We start from the raw sequence: 16303 nt of genomic DNA, 5'->3' as shown, positions 1-16303 counted from the left end.
GTAATCTCTTGCGCTCTCTCAATACGTGTCTCCTTTAAATAAAAAAAGGTAATTTTATCTATGAAAACTAAAAAACTAAATTTTCCATGGGAGAGAAGTAAATCTAAACTTCTTATGTCAGGCAAAGGAAAAAAAAATTAACGGATAAGGAAAAAGCTTGAGGAGAGATATCTGCTGCACCATACCACCCACAGTCTCCTAAAATCAAGTAGCACTACTGAAAAGTTTAGAGAATGGTAGAACTTAATGGCAGTACAGTTCTTGAAAAACTGTCATAGTGAAAAATAAGTCTGTTATTCTAACCTACAAAGACAAGATACAACTTTCTTAATCATTATTATGTATATAGGAGGAACATTAAAAATTACAAGACTGAATAATGTAGAACAGCACATATAAAATGGTGGTTTTCTAAAGTTTATATTTAAAAATTTCTTCTCATGTTACCACACAGATGTCAAAACAATCATTTTAAATTGTTATATAATATTCTATTGGACTGTTACATCATGATTTACCTTACTACTTATTTAGATATTTTAGTTTGCTTTAAACTGTTTTCCACAAATATCAACAAATTATTATGAACGTCTTCATTTACATGGCTTTCACCTTTTGTCCTATTTCCTTAAAATTCATTCCCAGAAGTAGGAATGCCACATAAAAAAAATTCTTAAATTTATAGTAGGATTGGTATTACACTCTGCAATCTCTAATATACAAAAGAAAGAAATGTTATTTATTGCACTTGAGTGGAGGGGAAAGTGGGAGTATAGAAGAAACAAAATTAACCATGATTTGACAATTAGAGAACTTGGATAAATGAATACTTGTGGGGTTTATTTTATTATTCCTCTACTATTGAATATGTCTGACATGTTATACATGTATAAAAAATCGAAGTTACTACAATCTCTTTTCTGGGAATTTCCCCTACTCATCGTGAGTTCTCTAAGATTACCAATAAGTACGAAGCAGTCAAATTCTTCAAGTTCTTTCAAGTATCCTTTAAGTAACTCCTCTACAATAAACTCTTGCTACTTAAAGTATTGTCCTTGGAATGGCATCATTATCATTGCTTGGGAGCTTGTTAGAAAGTTAAAATGCTTTTTTCCTGAAAATTAAAAATAATCTTTTTCAAGCATGTCATCAAAGAAGACATTCAAATATCCAATAAGTATAAAAAAGTGTTCAAGCTTACTATCGGGGAAATGCAAATTAAAACCACAACATATATCTCTATCATCCACCAGATTGACCAAAATGAAAAAACAAAAACAAAACAGGTATGTCAAGCGTAGAGAAAGATATGTAGCAACTGGAACTCACATACTACTTGGGGGTGGGGGTGGGGGTGGGGTAAACTGGTATAACCACTTTGGAAAACTACTTGGCACTATCTACTAATACCTAACATATTAGTCTGTGACCCAGCAATTCATTTCCTAGGTATTTTCCCAACATAAAAGGCATATATGCATACCAAAAGATATGTATAAAAATGTTCAAAGCAACACTATTCAAAAATAGCCCTAAATATATGTGTTTATTTACAAATCTGAGACAATATATGTACAGTTTCATAGTTTACTTTTTTCATTTATATTGTGAGCATTTTCCAGACCATTATATTTTAATATGATTTTCAATGGCTATAAAATATTATACTATATAGTAAGTCATAAGTCATTAACCACTTCCCAACTGTAAGGCATTTTAGGATTATTTGAATTTAGGGGGTGCTCTACTTTCTAAATATTATTATTATTATTATTTTTTCTTTTCCTCTGCGGTACGCGGGTCTCTCACCGCTGCGGCCTCTCCCCCTGCGGAGCACAGGCTCCGGACGCGCAGGCCCAGCGGCCGTGGCTCACGGGCCCAGCCGCTCCCGCGGCATGCGGGATCTTCCCGGACCGGGACACGAACCCGTGTCCCCTGCATTGGCAGGCAGACTCTCAACCACTGCGCCACCAGGGAAGCCCCTCTAAATATTATTAAACAAAACATCCTGATATATAAACCTTTGTTTCCACCTCTGATTACATCCTTAGGATAAATTCCTTGAAAAAGAATTAGTAGATCAAAAGATATGTTTTTCCAAAAAGGCTGTACCAATTTACACTCCCAGTAGTAATATGTTAAAAGCAGTCATTCCACAGAACCATCTCCATCACTGGATTCTCCTTTAAAAGAAAAGTCTGCTAAGGTGATGGGTAAAACATACCATTTTGTTTATTGATTATTAGGGCCGTTAAACATTTCTTATATGCTTATTTCAGTTGCTTATCTTTTGAGCATTTTTCTTATATCCTTTGTCCAGTTTTCTAATGGGGAGTGTTTGTTTCTTATTGATCTGTTAGAAATTTATGTGCAAGAATATTATCCTTTTGAAATAGTATAATCAGATTCTTAAAATTTTAATTTTTGTTTAATTTATATGTTTGATGATCACAACCATTTCAAATCTCTCTGACCAAGTCTCACCTTTCTAGTCAAACATTTCTTCCTGAGACTATATCATGTGTTTTCTCTTTGCTCTCTCTAAATACAACACATCCTCAGTCTTAAACAATACTACTACTCTTAACACTTATTCTTAACACAAATGAAAATAAGTCTGGTTTTGGCATCTTAAGAGCTCTGTACCACTCTACTTAAATAAGTCTTTAAAATAGAAAAAGAAGAGATGTAATAGGAAACCTATGTGCCTAACTGTAGAAGTTTCTGAGGTGTTTTACAAAGTGGAAAGCTATAAAAATAAACTGCATACAAAAGACAGGTACAAACCTTGTCTGAAACTGTATAGCGTAATTTCATTTCTGAGCACCTTATATAACTGCTCCTGAACTACACTTACTTTTAGTCTCTTTTAAAGGAATCTTACCCACTTTTTTCCTCTTGAATGCTTTCAAAATTGCCTTCTAAAAGCATAAAAACTACACAGATTTCTATTTCTAGCTTTTTACAAGTACGATAATTTAGTTGTATCCTCCCAGATTTCCATCATACTTTAATTAGTTCTGTTAGTCAAAATTAGGTTTGGAAAGGCAATTTCTATTATTGTTTCGTCTACTGTCAATAGGATAAATCAAAAATTTATTTGATCCTCTTCTTTGTAGAATCACTGGATTCTTGTCTATGGAAAGTATTCTAGTGTACCACTTTTGTTTCCCTCTCTGCTTTTTTTTTTTTTTTTGCGGTACACGGGCCTCTCACTGTTGTGGCTTCTCCCGTTGCGGAGCACAGGCTCCGGACGCGCAGGCTCAGCGGCCATGGCTCACGGGCCCAGTCGCTCCGCGGCATGTGGGATTTCCCCGGACTGGGGCACGAACCCGTGTCCCCTGCATCGGCAGACGGACTCTCAACCACTGCGCCACCAGGGAAGCCCCCTCTCTGCTCTTTAATTAAATACCCTACTTTTTCATAGGTTGTGTGAAATTACATGCAGGTGTACATCTTTCTTGATATTCAGTGTTATTCCACATCTCTTCAACAGGTTTATCTGGAATAATCTGTCCTTCTGTTTTCAGTCCCTTCATGAGTCCTGTTCCAGCAAGGCTTAATGAATACCAATATGAGGTCACATTTATTTTCTTATATTAAAATCGCACAGGATTTTGCTTAGTTTTTTCCCTGTATCCTGAACTTTAGAATACAGGTAACTGAGATCTTAAATAATGCCCTTAACCCACCCTTCTTCCCAGTATTTTCTACTGTATAATAATGAGCATCTTGTCAGCTGCTAGTAATGTTTTATGTGATAACCTCCATCATATCCAGTTTAGAATTTTACTGATATTTTTCTGTCTCCGTCAACCTTTTCTAAATAAAATCTTTTTGATCTGATCAAGTTACCACGTGAATAAATTCTTTCAGTTCTTGTGAGATGAAGCACAGAAACCTACCATTCAAGGGATCTTAAGTCACTGACCAGAAAATTAAATCAACGACATTGGTAATCAGTTATCATTTTTCATTTGTTTCTCTTCCCAAGTCTCAAACCTCAATTAAAATGAGAGCTGAAAATACAATGTGGTCAAGATGTAGTTATCTACTATAAAAATATCAACGTGGGAACCGAATTCTTCATTTAGTTCCTTTTTCCATGAGCTTTCCACAGTTCTCTGATGACTCAACAGGTAACAAAAATATGTGGGTTCATTTGATGATCTACACCACCTCATGATCATTCTCAAAATAAATTATATAGCATTAAGAATCTGTGGGAATATTTTCCAGTTTCTGAAGATTTCACTGATAATTTTTCCCAAAGGTAAGAGATTAAAAAAGGGTGCCACTAGTGATAGTAAATTTGTGGCTCTTGCCAGATCCTAAAAAGGCAAATGCATAAATAATAAAGTGTGTGTAACAGAAATAATTACATATAAAGCATACTGCTTTCAATCTAATATAAACCTTTAATTGTTAAAGTTGAAATAAAAGTCAAGTACTTATAGTTAAGGTTAAAAGTCAAGTTAGCATTAATCAGGAAAAAAAATCTGTGAAATTTAATGTTTATTAAGGTAAACTTAGAAAGTTAAAAGATACTGGCTACATCCTTAATGATCGATGAATTATGAAGAAATAAGTTTTCAAGATGCTTAATAATGCAAACGGAAACAACTACTTAGAAAAAAACTTTAGCCTAAAAGATTACTTCTATGAGTCACTGTCACCTAAAAGAACTTAGTAATATTTGGTAAAATTTCACATTTAATCAATTTGTAAACATTCACATTTAAAATTTTGTTTGCTAAAATGACTTCTTGTTTCATTCACTCATTCCAACATTTATTAAATGACTCCTACATTATCAGACTCTGTACCAAGCTTTATATGAAGATTAAGTACTAGCTAGAAAATTAAACAGGAACAACACACACAAAAAAAACTCCCCCCAAACAGAGACAACACCTTGGTTAAAGAAAAAACAAAGGATAATATTTCTTATAATTCTTTTCATAACTTACAGCTTCCTTAAAAAAATATACAATTTACCTACTACATAGACTGCTACTTGAACTTGAGTTCTACAATTCTTCTTTAATATTTAAGATCTATTGTGTTTTATAGTTTCACATTATAGCAATGCTTTTCTAACACAGGCTCAAAGCAATTTTAACTTGTTTTAACAAAAAAAAGGGGGGGACATAAAACTGTAAGGAAGATTATATTCTACCTTCTAATAATGAGGGCAGATAGCAGTATTTTAAAAAACATTAAAAGTCTTTCTTCATATTTAAAAAATTCCTAGAGAAAGTAATAGCCATAAAAATTACAAAAAGGAAAATATAATTATGAGCAGAGAGTTTTTCAAATGACATGTGAAAAATGGAGGAAAAATAAAAGGTGTGTATTACAGAAATAAAAATCCCAAGCGTATTATTAACATGAAGAATCTAAAAACAATCTAAATCATACACCTCCTCATGCCAGAAGGGCGCTACCATGAATCTCAAAATGTATCTGAAAAAGGTAGGTCTGTAGATGGAGGTTAAAAATAACTTGGGAGTATTTTAATCACTTACTCAGGCCTTTTGATCCCATGTCGTCAGGGATCTCCTGTAGAGAGTAGTTCCCAGAGAGCAAGCAATAAAAAGATAATCAAAGAAAATAGTTGTCAGTAATGCATAAAATTGGTGCTACAATAAGAGACAGTTCCAAGACCATTACAGGTGCACGTATCTTACAGAGCATTTTTGTATATTTCTGAAAGTTTAAAATAAGCTAGCAGCTAGATATAATCTAATAAAAGAACGAAAGTTTTATATGAGAAGCTGATTAGGGTAGAGAAGCAAAAATTTTGACTATTTCTTGCTATTTTAAAAGTAAAATTCAGATTGTCTACATATAATGAAGAAATGGGATAAAACGGAATGACTTGAGACAATCTATTATCAAAGATTGGCAATGCTATACCTAGAAATCAATAAGTAGCTTCTCAGGTACCCATGTTTCTCCTCTAAAATATTCTTTTGAGAGTATAAGTGTTTCTTATAAGAACCTTTACATAAAAAAATTATATTTTAAACATAGCTTAAAAATACCATTTACTTTAAATTAAGAATTCCTAAGGTGCTAGAAAAAGTTAAGATTGGTATACAAATTAATTTACGCCTGTTAAATTGCCCCTAGTTAAGACAAATAGTAACCTGTTGCAGCTCTTGAAACTGTCTCCATGGTAACAACCAACTGCAGGGCAGTAGGTCCCTCTACATTTATCTTCAGTTGACCACTGGATCCACATACTTACGGTCAGCATCACTTGTTTCCTGCTCACTCTGGTCCTTGTTCTTGTAGAAGGGGAATTTTCGGGAAAAGAGGTTCTTTTTACGCTTGTCATTGAATGACTGCTGAAGAAGAGAAGGAGGGGCAAAACAAAGGGATGTCTACTGTCTGTGTGTACAAAGGCCCAGCCTAGTAGCTCTGTGAAAGCTGACTCTTGTGACCACAGTGTGCAGTTTGTATATGAATTTTGCTTTAATCACATATACAGTGAATTTTAAATTTAGTATTAACTTCTCTAATTCTAACATTTTATAACTGAAAACACAGAAAAATTTCAAGAGTGTAATTCAATGATACCTAAAAATAAGGAGGAAGTGCTATTTGATAAAAAAAGGGAAGAGTAAATCAGATTAGCTACTACTATAGTCCAAATCAAGCTTGCATCTGTTCATATCAATCCATATTTTTCTAGATTTCCAAGTATTAGGTGCTCTACAGCAAAAGTTATTACTTTAGCTGTTCAAATATTTTTAATTTTCCTTTCCTTCATTTTCCTTTGGCTTCAGCACATTTTTCCCCTTCTCTCTTTTTTTTGTTGCTCCAACAAACTAACAAAAAGCCACTACTAAAAAAGAGAACCAAAACAACTGAGCAAGTTGCTAGTGCTGAATATTTAAAAACAATCTTTTTTTTTTGAAGAGAATTAGGATAACTAAATGCTTATCAGAAAATGGGAAGAAAACTAAGATGTGTCCATCAAGCACAGAGTCCAGCAAAAGAATTATCAATGCTATCTAACCAAGGAAGAAGAGTCAACTCTCCTGGCCAATTTAAATGTCATCATAACTGATTTATTAGCCTTTAAGCGCTACCATATTATCTATTTTTAAAGTATATATAAATAAAATAGAACCAAACTCAATTCATTAGCACCATGTCCTGAATAGGGAATAAAAAGTTTGGTGCGGGCTTCTCTGGTGGCGCAGTGGTTGAGTCTGCCTGCTGATGCAGGGGACATGGGTTCGTGCCCCGGTCTGGGAAGATCCCACATGCTGCAGAGCGGCTGGGCCCGTGAGCCATGGCTGCTGAGCCTGCGCGCCCGGAGCCTGTGCTCCACAGCGGGAGAGGCCACAAAAGTGAGAGGCCCGCGTACCGCAAAAAAAAAAAAGTTTGGTGCTCATAATGTCAAACAGGCAATTAAAAATCTAGTAGTTTATACATAATTGCTATGACAGCTGATTTGACGTTCCCTGTTGCACAGATGTCTGAGACAAGTTTTTTCCCTTCCTGAATGTCCCATTTGGGCATTCACACTTTTAAAAGCAGGTAGCACACAGAAAGATGAGGCTAAAGAGGAACAGCTTCTTCTGTAATTTGTCACAGGCACCCATGTCTTGAAGGAAATGGCCTTGCCTACCAGTGACAATAGGAATTATATTTTTTATTATTTTTTGAAGTGGGAACAATATAAAGGATAGAAATTCTGTTTTAATTTTTCTTGTATTTATCCATGTCATAAGATGCTATCAATGTTGTGAAGTATATCAACACCAGGCAGTATTTTTTTCTGGCATGCCGGTATTTTTAGTCATGTGATGCCAGGTGATTAAGGTGATGAAATGGATTAAAGTGACTTTTAGCTCAAATTCTATTACTTGAAAAGACTTATTTTGGTAAGAATCTTTACAAAAATTTTCATTTTTATCTTTTTCATATCAATAATTCAAAATTAATAAGTTCATAGTCATTAGACAAGCAGACTGTCTTAATATCAATCTTAAATCTGAAGGCTCAGATAACCCTAAGCAGAAGTTAAAAATTAAGTTGAGAAAAAAATACCGTGGAGAAATCTAAGCTTATAATTGTTTTATAAACTGTCAAGTAGCATTACCTAAATAAAAATCTTTGCTTGAATCCAAATTTTAGAAAAGAGAAAGAGAAGAAAACAAGTTTCAATAGAGAAAAATTTATGGTAATCTAATTTATGGAAGGACTAAGTCTTTTTGTTCATGACAATCACTGATTTTGAATTTAGTAATAATTTTTATGCTAACTGATAAAACTGATACATTTTTTAACAAAAGGTTATTTACCTCTCCTACTGCATATATAGTGGTCAGAGTCAGTTTCACAGCAAACAACCAAAAGAAACATGAAGTTTAAAATGTTTTGATTTTTGATATCTTTTGCAGTTAGCCAAAATGAGATATCGTAAAGATATCATAATATAGGACAGAAAGAAATGCTTGTTAGTTAAGAAATGTATTAACTGTATTACATCTAACATCCTGCAGGTGAAGAATTTATTAAAAGTGAAAAATAGCACAAGCAAACAGGACAAAAATGTGTAGGGAAAACACAAAACTGAAGAAACATACTAACTCTAGTTTCTTTATATTTTCAATACAAAACAATCTGTTTAATTACTTAGTTATTAATGTTATATTGCAAGAGAGAGTGTAATAAATATGAGGACTGATAAAATATTACGAATTCATGAAACATATATTAAATATCTAAATATATAATTTCCATATGTAGTATTTCAAAATAGGTAAATGAATGTTAAAAATGTTAATGAGAAACTGAAATGTTTTTTAAAAGTCTGTATTGGAAACAAAGTCTATAACCCACCATATAAGGAAAGGAAAAGAAGAGCTTAGAATGGGAAATGGTGTTACAGAGAGAAATGCAGTTCTGTATCAATGGCAAGCGTATTTTTACCCCACTCAGTATCATGCATACTTTTGGTGCTGTGTTAGAGCACAGTGACTGTGTATAAAGTTGGTTATAGTCAACAAACAAGACTAAGATTTAAAAATGTCGTTAATTCAGTTAACTTCTTACAGTTTGAAAGAAAAGTTACAACATGCAACCTCTTTTACAAAACACTGACAGTGTATTTTACTAAAATACTTTAAAATACATATATAAAACAAGCACAAAAACCATTGTATATATTTCAAATACTGAGCATTTACTTGGGATTTTTTCTTCCCAAGATTTTCTATTTTAAATATTGTTTCAGATTATACTATATAATTTTGTATTTTCTGAAAGGTACAAGTAAATTTTAAAGGAATTTATCATTTCTAAAATAACTGAATGCATTATATATAATTTACTCAGATTTAATTTCTTTGATCAAGGATCATATTCCTTTAAAATTTTAAAGCTTTTAAGTCTGAGTGCTTAGTGATATCAGACACGTACAAAGAGTAAGGTTAATTTATTTGCTGAGTTAACTTTCCATATTCATTTGAAATTTGATCAAAAGATGTATAAAACTTTTGCTTTAGATAAAAAATCCCCCAAACACAAAACATTGTTATAAATAGTATTTTTTTCTTTTTTTTACATCGTTATTGGAGTATAATTGCTTTACAATGGTGTGTTAGTTTCTGCTTTATAACAAAGTGAATCAGTTATACATATACATATGTTCCCATATCTCTTCCCTCTTGTGTCTCCCTCCCTCCCACCTTCCCTATCCCACCCCTCTAGGTGGTCACAAAGCACCAAGCTGATCTCCCTGTGCTATGCGGCTGCTTCCCACTAGCTATCTATTTTACGTTTGGTAGTGTATATATGTCCCTGCCACTCTCTCGCTTTGTCACAGCTTACCCTTATAAATAGTATTTCAACACAACATGTGTTTCAGCATTTTCTTCAGGCCTATTGCTAGAATGTTCCATTGCACTAATTACACACATACTATAGGGTGAAGCCTGTGATATCATCCATTGACATCCACTAGATTCAAGAAGGACAAAGTAAATGAAAACAAAAACATGTCTAAAATATATATAAAAGAATTTTGATATATTTCTTGCCCACCTACAAAGTCCTCCTCTTGACTGTCCCTTTCTTTATTCCCTTAAGATAAAAATTCATATGATTTAAACATTTAAAAGATGGATTTTATTAGTGAGTAATATTAGCAATAAACGGGGAAAAATAAGAAAATTTCCATAAGTTCGCTTGCAAAAACCCGTAAACTTACATTATGAACTAATTATGAACTAATAGTTTTGGGAAGGCCTATTTTCTCAGATATATTATTTATTAGCTTCATGACTAATACTGGTGACACAAGTTTATAGTTAATTGTTCATCTGAGTGAAGGCTGAATTCATTTCATTTATAAAAATAACGACCAAAAGTATGTTGTTAAGAATATATCAAACGACAGTTTTGATAATCTGGAAAAGTCTGTGAAATGGATGATTTAATTTAATAAATTGTTTACTTTAGCATATCTACTATTGTAGGCCACCACAGCAAGAGCAGTTGATAGCTAATTCTTATGGCAAAATCCTTCTCATTTTAATAATGTGCCTCAAACAAGAATTATGAAAAGGCCTATTGCCTTCAATTATTAATTTTTAGAAATAATAGATTTCACATACTCACCCCTTTATCTCCTCTTGCTTTAGAATTGAATTTCACTGTTTTTAATCTGGCTCGTTCTTTCTTCTCAACCCTGGCAAAGCACAGATTATTTTTTAAGTATAATAAACATATCTAAAGCTCTAACTAGAAATCATCAGAACTGAGACTTTAATATGGAGCATTTTTATATTCTAAAGCCTTCAGAAGTCATTTGAATCCCATAATTTATAAGAATTTCTGAGAAATGAAATAATACAGGGCTCATTTTATTATGAAACAAAACCACTTGTGGAATATCAAAATACAGTACAAGTATGTGTACTTATATATGCACTCTATTCCATAATTACACTGAAATTATGAAGCACCACTTCTGAGTTTAGCAATTTTCCAGGTTTCCATTTGTTTTGTTGTTTAAATGTTATCTTAGCATGGAACACATATGCTAAAAACTCAGTGTTAGAGAGAAAGCAGATGGGGTAAAATATTAACTGATGAAATTAGGTGAAGGATATGTGGGTGTTCTAAGTACTATTCTTGCATTTCTCTTATTTTTCTATAGCTCTGAAATTTTTGAAAATAAAAAGGAGGGAAATAAAAAAAGTTAAGCTTAATTCCAACGATATATTTGTGTAAATACATAAAGTAACCAATTATAGTGTATGAAATAGAGGGTTTATTAAGAAAATATTTATTTGGTTGTACTGGGTCTTAGTTGAGGCATGCGGGATCTTTGTTGCGACATGCAGTATCTTTTAGTTGCGGCATGTGGGATCTTTAGTTGCGGCACATGGGATCTTTAGTTGTGGCAAGCAGAATCTTTTAGTTGCAACATGCAGAATCTTCAGTTGTGGCATGTGGGGTCTTTAGTTGTAGCATGCGGGATCTTTAGTTGCGGCATGAAAACTATTAGTTGAGGCATGTGGGATCTAGTTCCCTGACCAGGGATCAAACCCAGGCCCCCTATTTTGGGAGTGCAGAGTCTTAGCTACTGGACCACCAGGGAAGTCCCCAAAATAGAGTTTAAAGTATCTATGGGAGGATATAGAACTGGTAACCTTAGTTATCCCTAAGAAGGTGACATGGGTGCTTGGGGAACAGGGTTAAGAGACAGCCTGTACAGCTTTTAAATCTTTTGAATTTTAAACCGTGTTAAAAATGCTACCTTCGAAATAAGCAAGCAAACAAAACTACAACAAATGTACAATCTACAATCGTGTAGATTGTAACACCAATATGAATCGTGCAAAATTTCATATAAATTAAGCTTTACAAATCCTTGATTTCAACATAGCAATTATATTAGTATATAGCAGAAAAATGTACCAAAACAGCCTATGAATAAATGCATATCTTTATTTTTTATTATCTAGCTATACAGTTTTACCATGGGTACAGAAGAACCCTAGCAGTCATGGATTTAAAACTTGCTTTTTCTATTCCAGAGCAATCCTGAGGGTCCATGATATGAATAATTAATTTATAATTCTGCCTAGGCGCTTACTGAGGGCACTGAAAAACTAACATTTAGTGAGTAAACATTTACAACTCAAAATGGCTTTGTTTTCTAATCATTATCTTGCTTGCTAAATAGTTGAGTGACTTCAATTGTGTTTATTTGTCAACACTGTTCCCAAAAGAAAGCTAAGAATTGTAGGAACTACAATTCCTTGTGCTATTATTAGACATAAAGAGGTCTAAGAAAGATATCATTCTATTTAAGAAAATATAAGTTTAGAATACACTGAAGAATGAAATGGCATAATTGGTTGTGATTTCATACTGCATTTTATGGAAGGAAAATTATATTCTATAATATTATTCATAAATTTGGGGATCTGTAGAGGTCTCAAGGTATATCTCATCTCTTTTATCACTTCTGGCTTCAAAATCCAACCTTATCGAATTTTTATACACAAAATGAAAAATATCTCTTTCTACCAAAGTCAGCTGTATTTCTCATTTGTTGCAAGTACATGTAAAACCTTTGCAAGATATAAGACTCCAAGGGATAAAGACAATTTTTAGGAACTCTGACGTTGATATTTAAGATATGAGGTTTCTACTGACTCAGCAAGGCACAGTGGAAGCATTTCTGGATTTAAAGTATACTATATTCTATTCCAGGAAAAAAGTTATGCAGCTGAGGGCTGCATTACTAAAAGAGGAGTTGCCACCAAATGTAAGATCCAGCCAAATAGTTGGATCTTGCTAAAAATATGGATCTAGCCAACAACAGTCATAAATTCCAAAACCACAGTTACAAACCTTGGCAGTATTTTAACATTTCTACTCTTCAACGTCTAAAAACAGGTGTACAAATATATATAAGGTAGAGAGGTTTATAAACAGGCATATGATTTGGCATAAGTATCGATTTTAGAGACTCTTAACAAAATAAGTCCAACTTATTAATAAGAAAAGAACAAGTTTATTACGTCATAAGCTTGACTTGAAGTGAATTAACTGGCTATAATAAACATTAATGTTCCACTGACAATTTTTACTGGCTATCTTAAAACTTTTAAGTTTTAGGCAATGATTTGGATGAATCAGATCTCATAAATAAGCTCTTTTGAGGAAACTATGAACTGATGTTTTAATACCTTTCCCATAGAAGTAGACATTGAATAGCATTTCATTGACCTTAGAGGGGGTTCTAAGTTGGGATCACCCTTTTCAAAGACAATCTGCACTTAACCACTTTTGCCACTAGATGGTTAAGTATGTACCAGTGAGCGAATCACTACAATAAACAGTTAAAAGCAAAGAGGAAAGAGCAGTGAATGCATGGATACTTTTAAATTAAGCAAGAAAACAGAGATGTGAAACACATTCTTAGATATTTCTAAAAATTTTGCATTTACTTAAAATGCTTTCATTTTTTAAGCCTAGAGGAGGCAATTCACACAATCAAAACACCTGAAAATTTAGGTTTTAACACCATCTACATGGGAAAACTAGAGGCTTTTAATTCTCTCTCCCTCCACTGGTATAGATATATGGCACAGTGACTTAAAATATACTCATTTTGTTTTTAGCAACTAGTAGGAGCTTTAGAGAAATTTCTATTTGGGGGCATCATATTCTCTTACTATGTCATTGGTTACAACATAAGGTGAACAAAATTAAATGGTTGTGAAACACAATATATAAAACTGAGCATAAAATCACCACTTCAGTAAAAGAAATTTAAAGAAACAGCAATTATTTATGTTGTCCGATTTTCAAGTGGTAAGACTGTAACAGACTTATATTTACCTGCGTTTACTGGGAATCACCCCAACTTCATCACTTTCACCATCTGGTGTAACCTGCCTGGCCTGCCACCATTCGTCATCAGAAGCATTAATAACATGGAGGATATCTCCAAATTTGAAGTTCAATCCCTGACTAGGAAGGCCACTGTCTTTAGTCTTGTCATAATCAAAAAGGGCCCTAGATTAAGAAGAAAAAAGTCCATAATTATTTCTTATAATGATATTATGAATATTAAATAAACAGGATCCTAAAAATATATATATAATGTGGGTAGATAATTAAACAATGTACCATGGTAGGCAGAATAATGCCAAGCTCAATTTTGTGCTATATTATTGGGTCGACCAAAAAGTTTGCTAGGGCTTTTCCGTGAGACGTTACAGAAAAGCCCGAACGAACTTTTCGGCCAACCCAATACAAGACAATGAGACTAAAAAGAAATAGCAAAATTAACTTGTTATGTTAATAGATATACTACCTTATTTCTCTCAATACTGTATGAGAAATTTAAAAAAATACTTTTAGTACAATCCAATGGCAACCTGTATTGAATTCTAAAATGAAGACAAATCTGGTCAGTTGTTCTAAATTAATAAAGTCAATATTAAAAGAGACTCTTCTCTTTATTTTGACTAGACACACTTGGGTAAACAAATTCCCTGACTGATCTGATTCACCATTTGTGGACTTTAAGACTAGATCAACAGAGTGATTATTTTCCCAGTTAACTATTCCTTTCATTTGTTCGTAAAACTATAATTAATAGGGTTTTCAGAGTCAATAACAATGATGAAAACTAACTACAGATGATGATGACTTTAACAGCTGCCAACCATTTTGGAAAAAATACTGTATTAATTTAATATAGTACTTGCAAAATGTTAGGAATATTTTAAAACTTGATAACAAGAAAATAGTGTCCTGATACTTAATTAGTGTACAATATTTAAACAAATTAAATTCTTTTTCTTTAACATCTTTATTGGAGTATAATTGCCGTAGAATGGTGACAAATTAAATTCTTATATTCAAAAAACCTCTAACAAGAGTACAGGAAGGATTCCAGGAATTACATTTATAATACAATTTATTCATTCTTTTGTTCTAATTTGGCAATGGGAAATTAGGATACAAATCATATTCCTTTTCATGTTACCCAACTTTTAAGACTCTATCTCTTGAAGTAAAACTGAAGAGGGGTGAAATTATTTGATGGCTAAATGAATGAACTAGTTAATGGTTTTCAAATGTTTCAAATGTTCTTTCAAGACTTTTCAGTGGCTAACAGTGTGAAGGAAGTAGGTGAGAATCAAAAGTGGGAAGGCTTACTTAAACATATATTAAAACATATCCAATACATTGGATTTTATTTGAAGAAAGAATTCTACAACTGTAAGATAAAGATTATAAATGATATAAATGCGAAGTCATTACTTCAATAAACTCTGAATACTAAGGAAACGTCTTTCTACTGGAAAAATATAGTTAACGTCAAATAATACAAAGGTTTGATATAGTTAGTAATTTATTAAATATTTATTTTAAAAGGTAATTAAGTAGATATGGCTAAGATAAAGATGACAAAGATGATGAAGATACAAATAAACAGAATATAAAATAGCAAATAAAGTACCTTAAGAGGTAGAACAAATGCCACAGGATATTCAGAAAAGGGAAAATACTACATCTCAACATTTTTATTATCATAAATTAATCTTTTGAACTACAAAATCAACACAACTATATTACCGATGAGCAACGAAGAAATCACTCACAATCTCTACTCCCTATGTTAGCATTTAAACTTTGTCTTTTAGTACTCGGATTAATTAAAAGAAGGAACTCATGGAATACTTACTTGAGCTATTAATCATAAGAATATAATGAACACCTGTTAATCTACTCTCCAACCTAAGACTATACACAAAACTTTTATCAGTAACTTACATTCACCTATGTATTTTTCCCCTTGATACTGTTTCCCTCAGATTAAGAGTTAAGCACTATTAGAAGGTAACCACCATTCTGAATACAGTGTTTATTATTTCCTTGCTCCTTACCCTTTTTTGTTGGTTTGGTTTTATCACACACATATGGGATGACTAAGTAATTATGTATGATTTTACCTGTTTCAGAGCTTTATAAAAAGGTATCATACTGTATGTAGTCTTTTGTAGCCTTAACTTTATTTTTACTTTTGAAATTAAAAATACATTTACTAAAAAGAACCATAAGACTTCTGGTTAACTATGGCAGATTGGCTACATGTATCTACAGGCATACCTCATTTTATTGTGCTTTACCTTATTGCACTTGCCAGATATTGTGTGTGTGTGTGTGTGGGTGTGGGTTTAACAAATTGAAGGTTTTGTGGCAACCCTGTGTTGGGTTGGCATAACCCTGTGGTAATCCCAAGTCTACT

The 16303-nt window shown here is 32.8% G+C and overlaps 1 protein-coding gene across 10 annotated transcripts in view; it reads right to left on the bottom strand.

Moving 5' to 3' along the window:
- The window catches only part of DLG1 (discs large MAGUK scaffold protein 1), a 295020-nt gene that overhangs the window by 36351 nt on the left and 242366 nt on the right, over positions 1 to 16303 (bottom strand). For 5 of the 10 annotated variants that reach the window (XM_081235927.1, XM_081235926.1, XM_081235924.1 and 2 more), the window contains 3 exons: positions 13882 to 14058; positions 10642 to 10711; positions 6254 to 6353 (listed from right to left, as the gene is read on the bottom strand). In XM_081235927.1, the coding sequence (XP_081092053.1) occupies positions 6254 to 6353; positions 10642 to 10711; positions 13882 to 14058 (347 nt within the window). Of the gene's footprint in view, positions 1 to 5528; positions 5563 to 6253; positions 6354 to 10641; positions 10712 to 13881; positions 14059 to 16303 lie in introns of all 10 variants that reach the window. The other 5 variants (XM_081235930.1, XM_081235933.1, XM_081235925.1 and 2 more) reach the window with 2 other exon arrangements.

Source organism: Mesoplodon bidens, assembly GCF_964165515.1.
Source record: "Mesoplodon bidens genome assembly, chromosome: 5".
Taxonomy (NCBI): domain Eukaryota; kingdom Metazoa; phylum Chordata; class Mammalia; order Artiodactyla; family Ziphiidae; genus Mesoplodon; species Mesoplodon bidens.
Note: the sequence above shows the minus strand (reverse complement) of the source record. Positions and strands in the feature narration are given on the sequence as shown.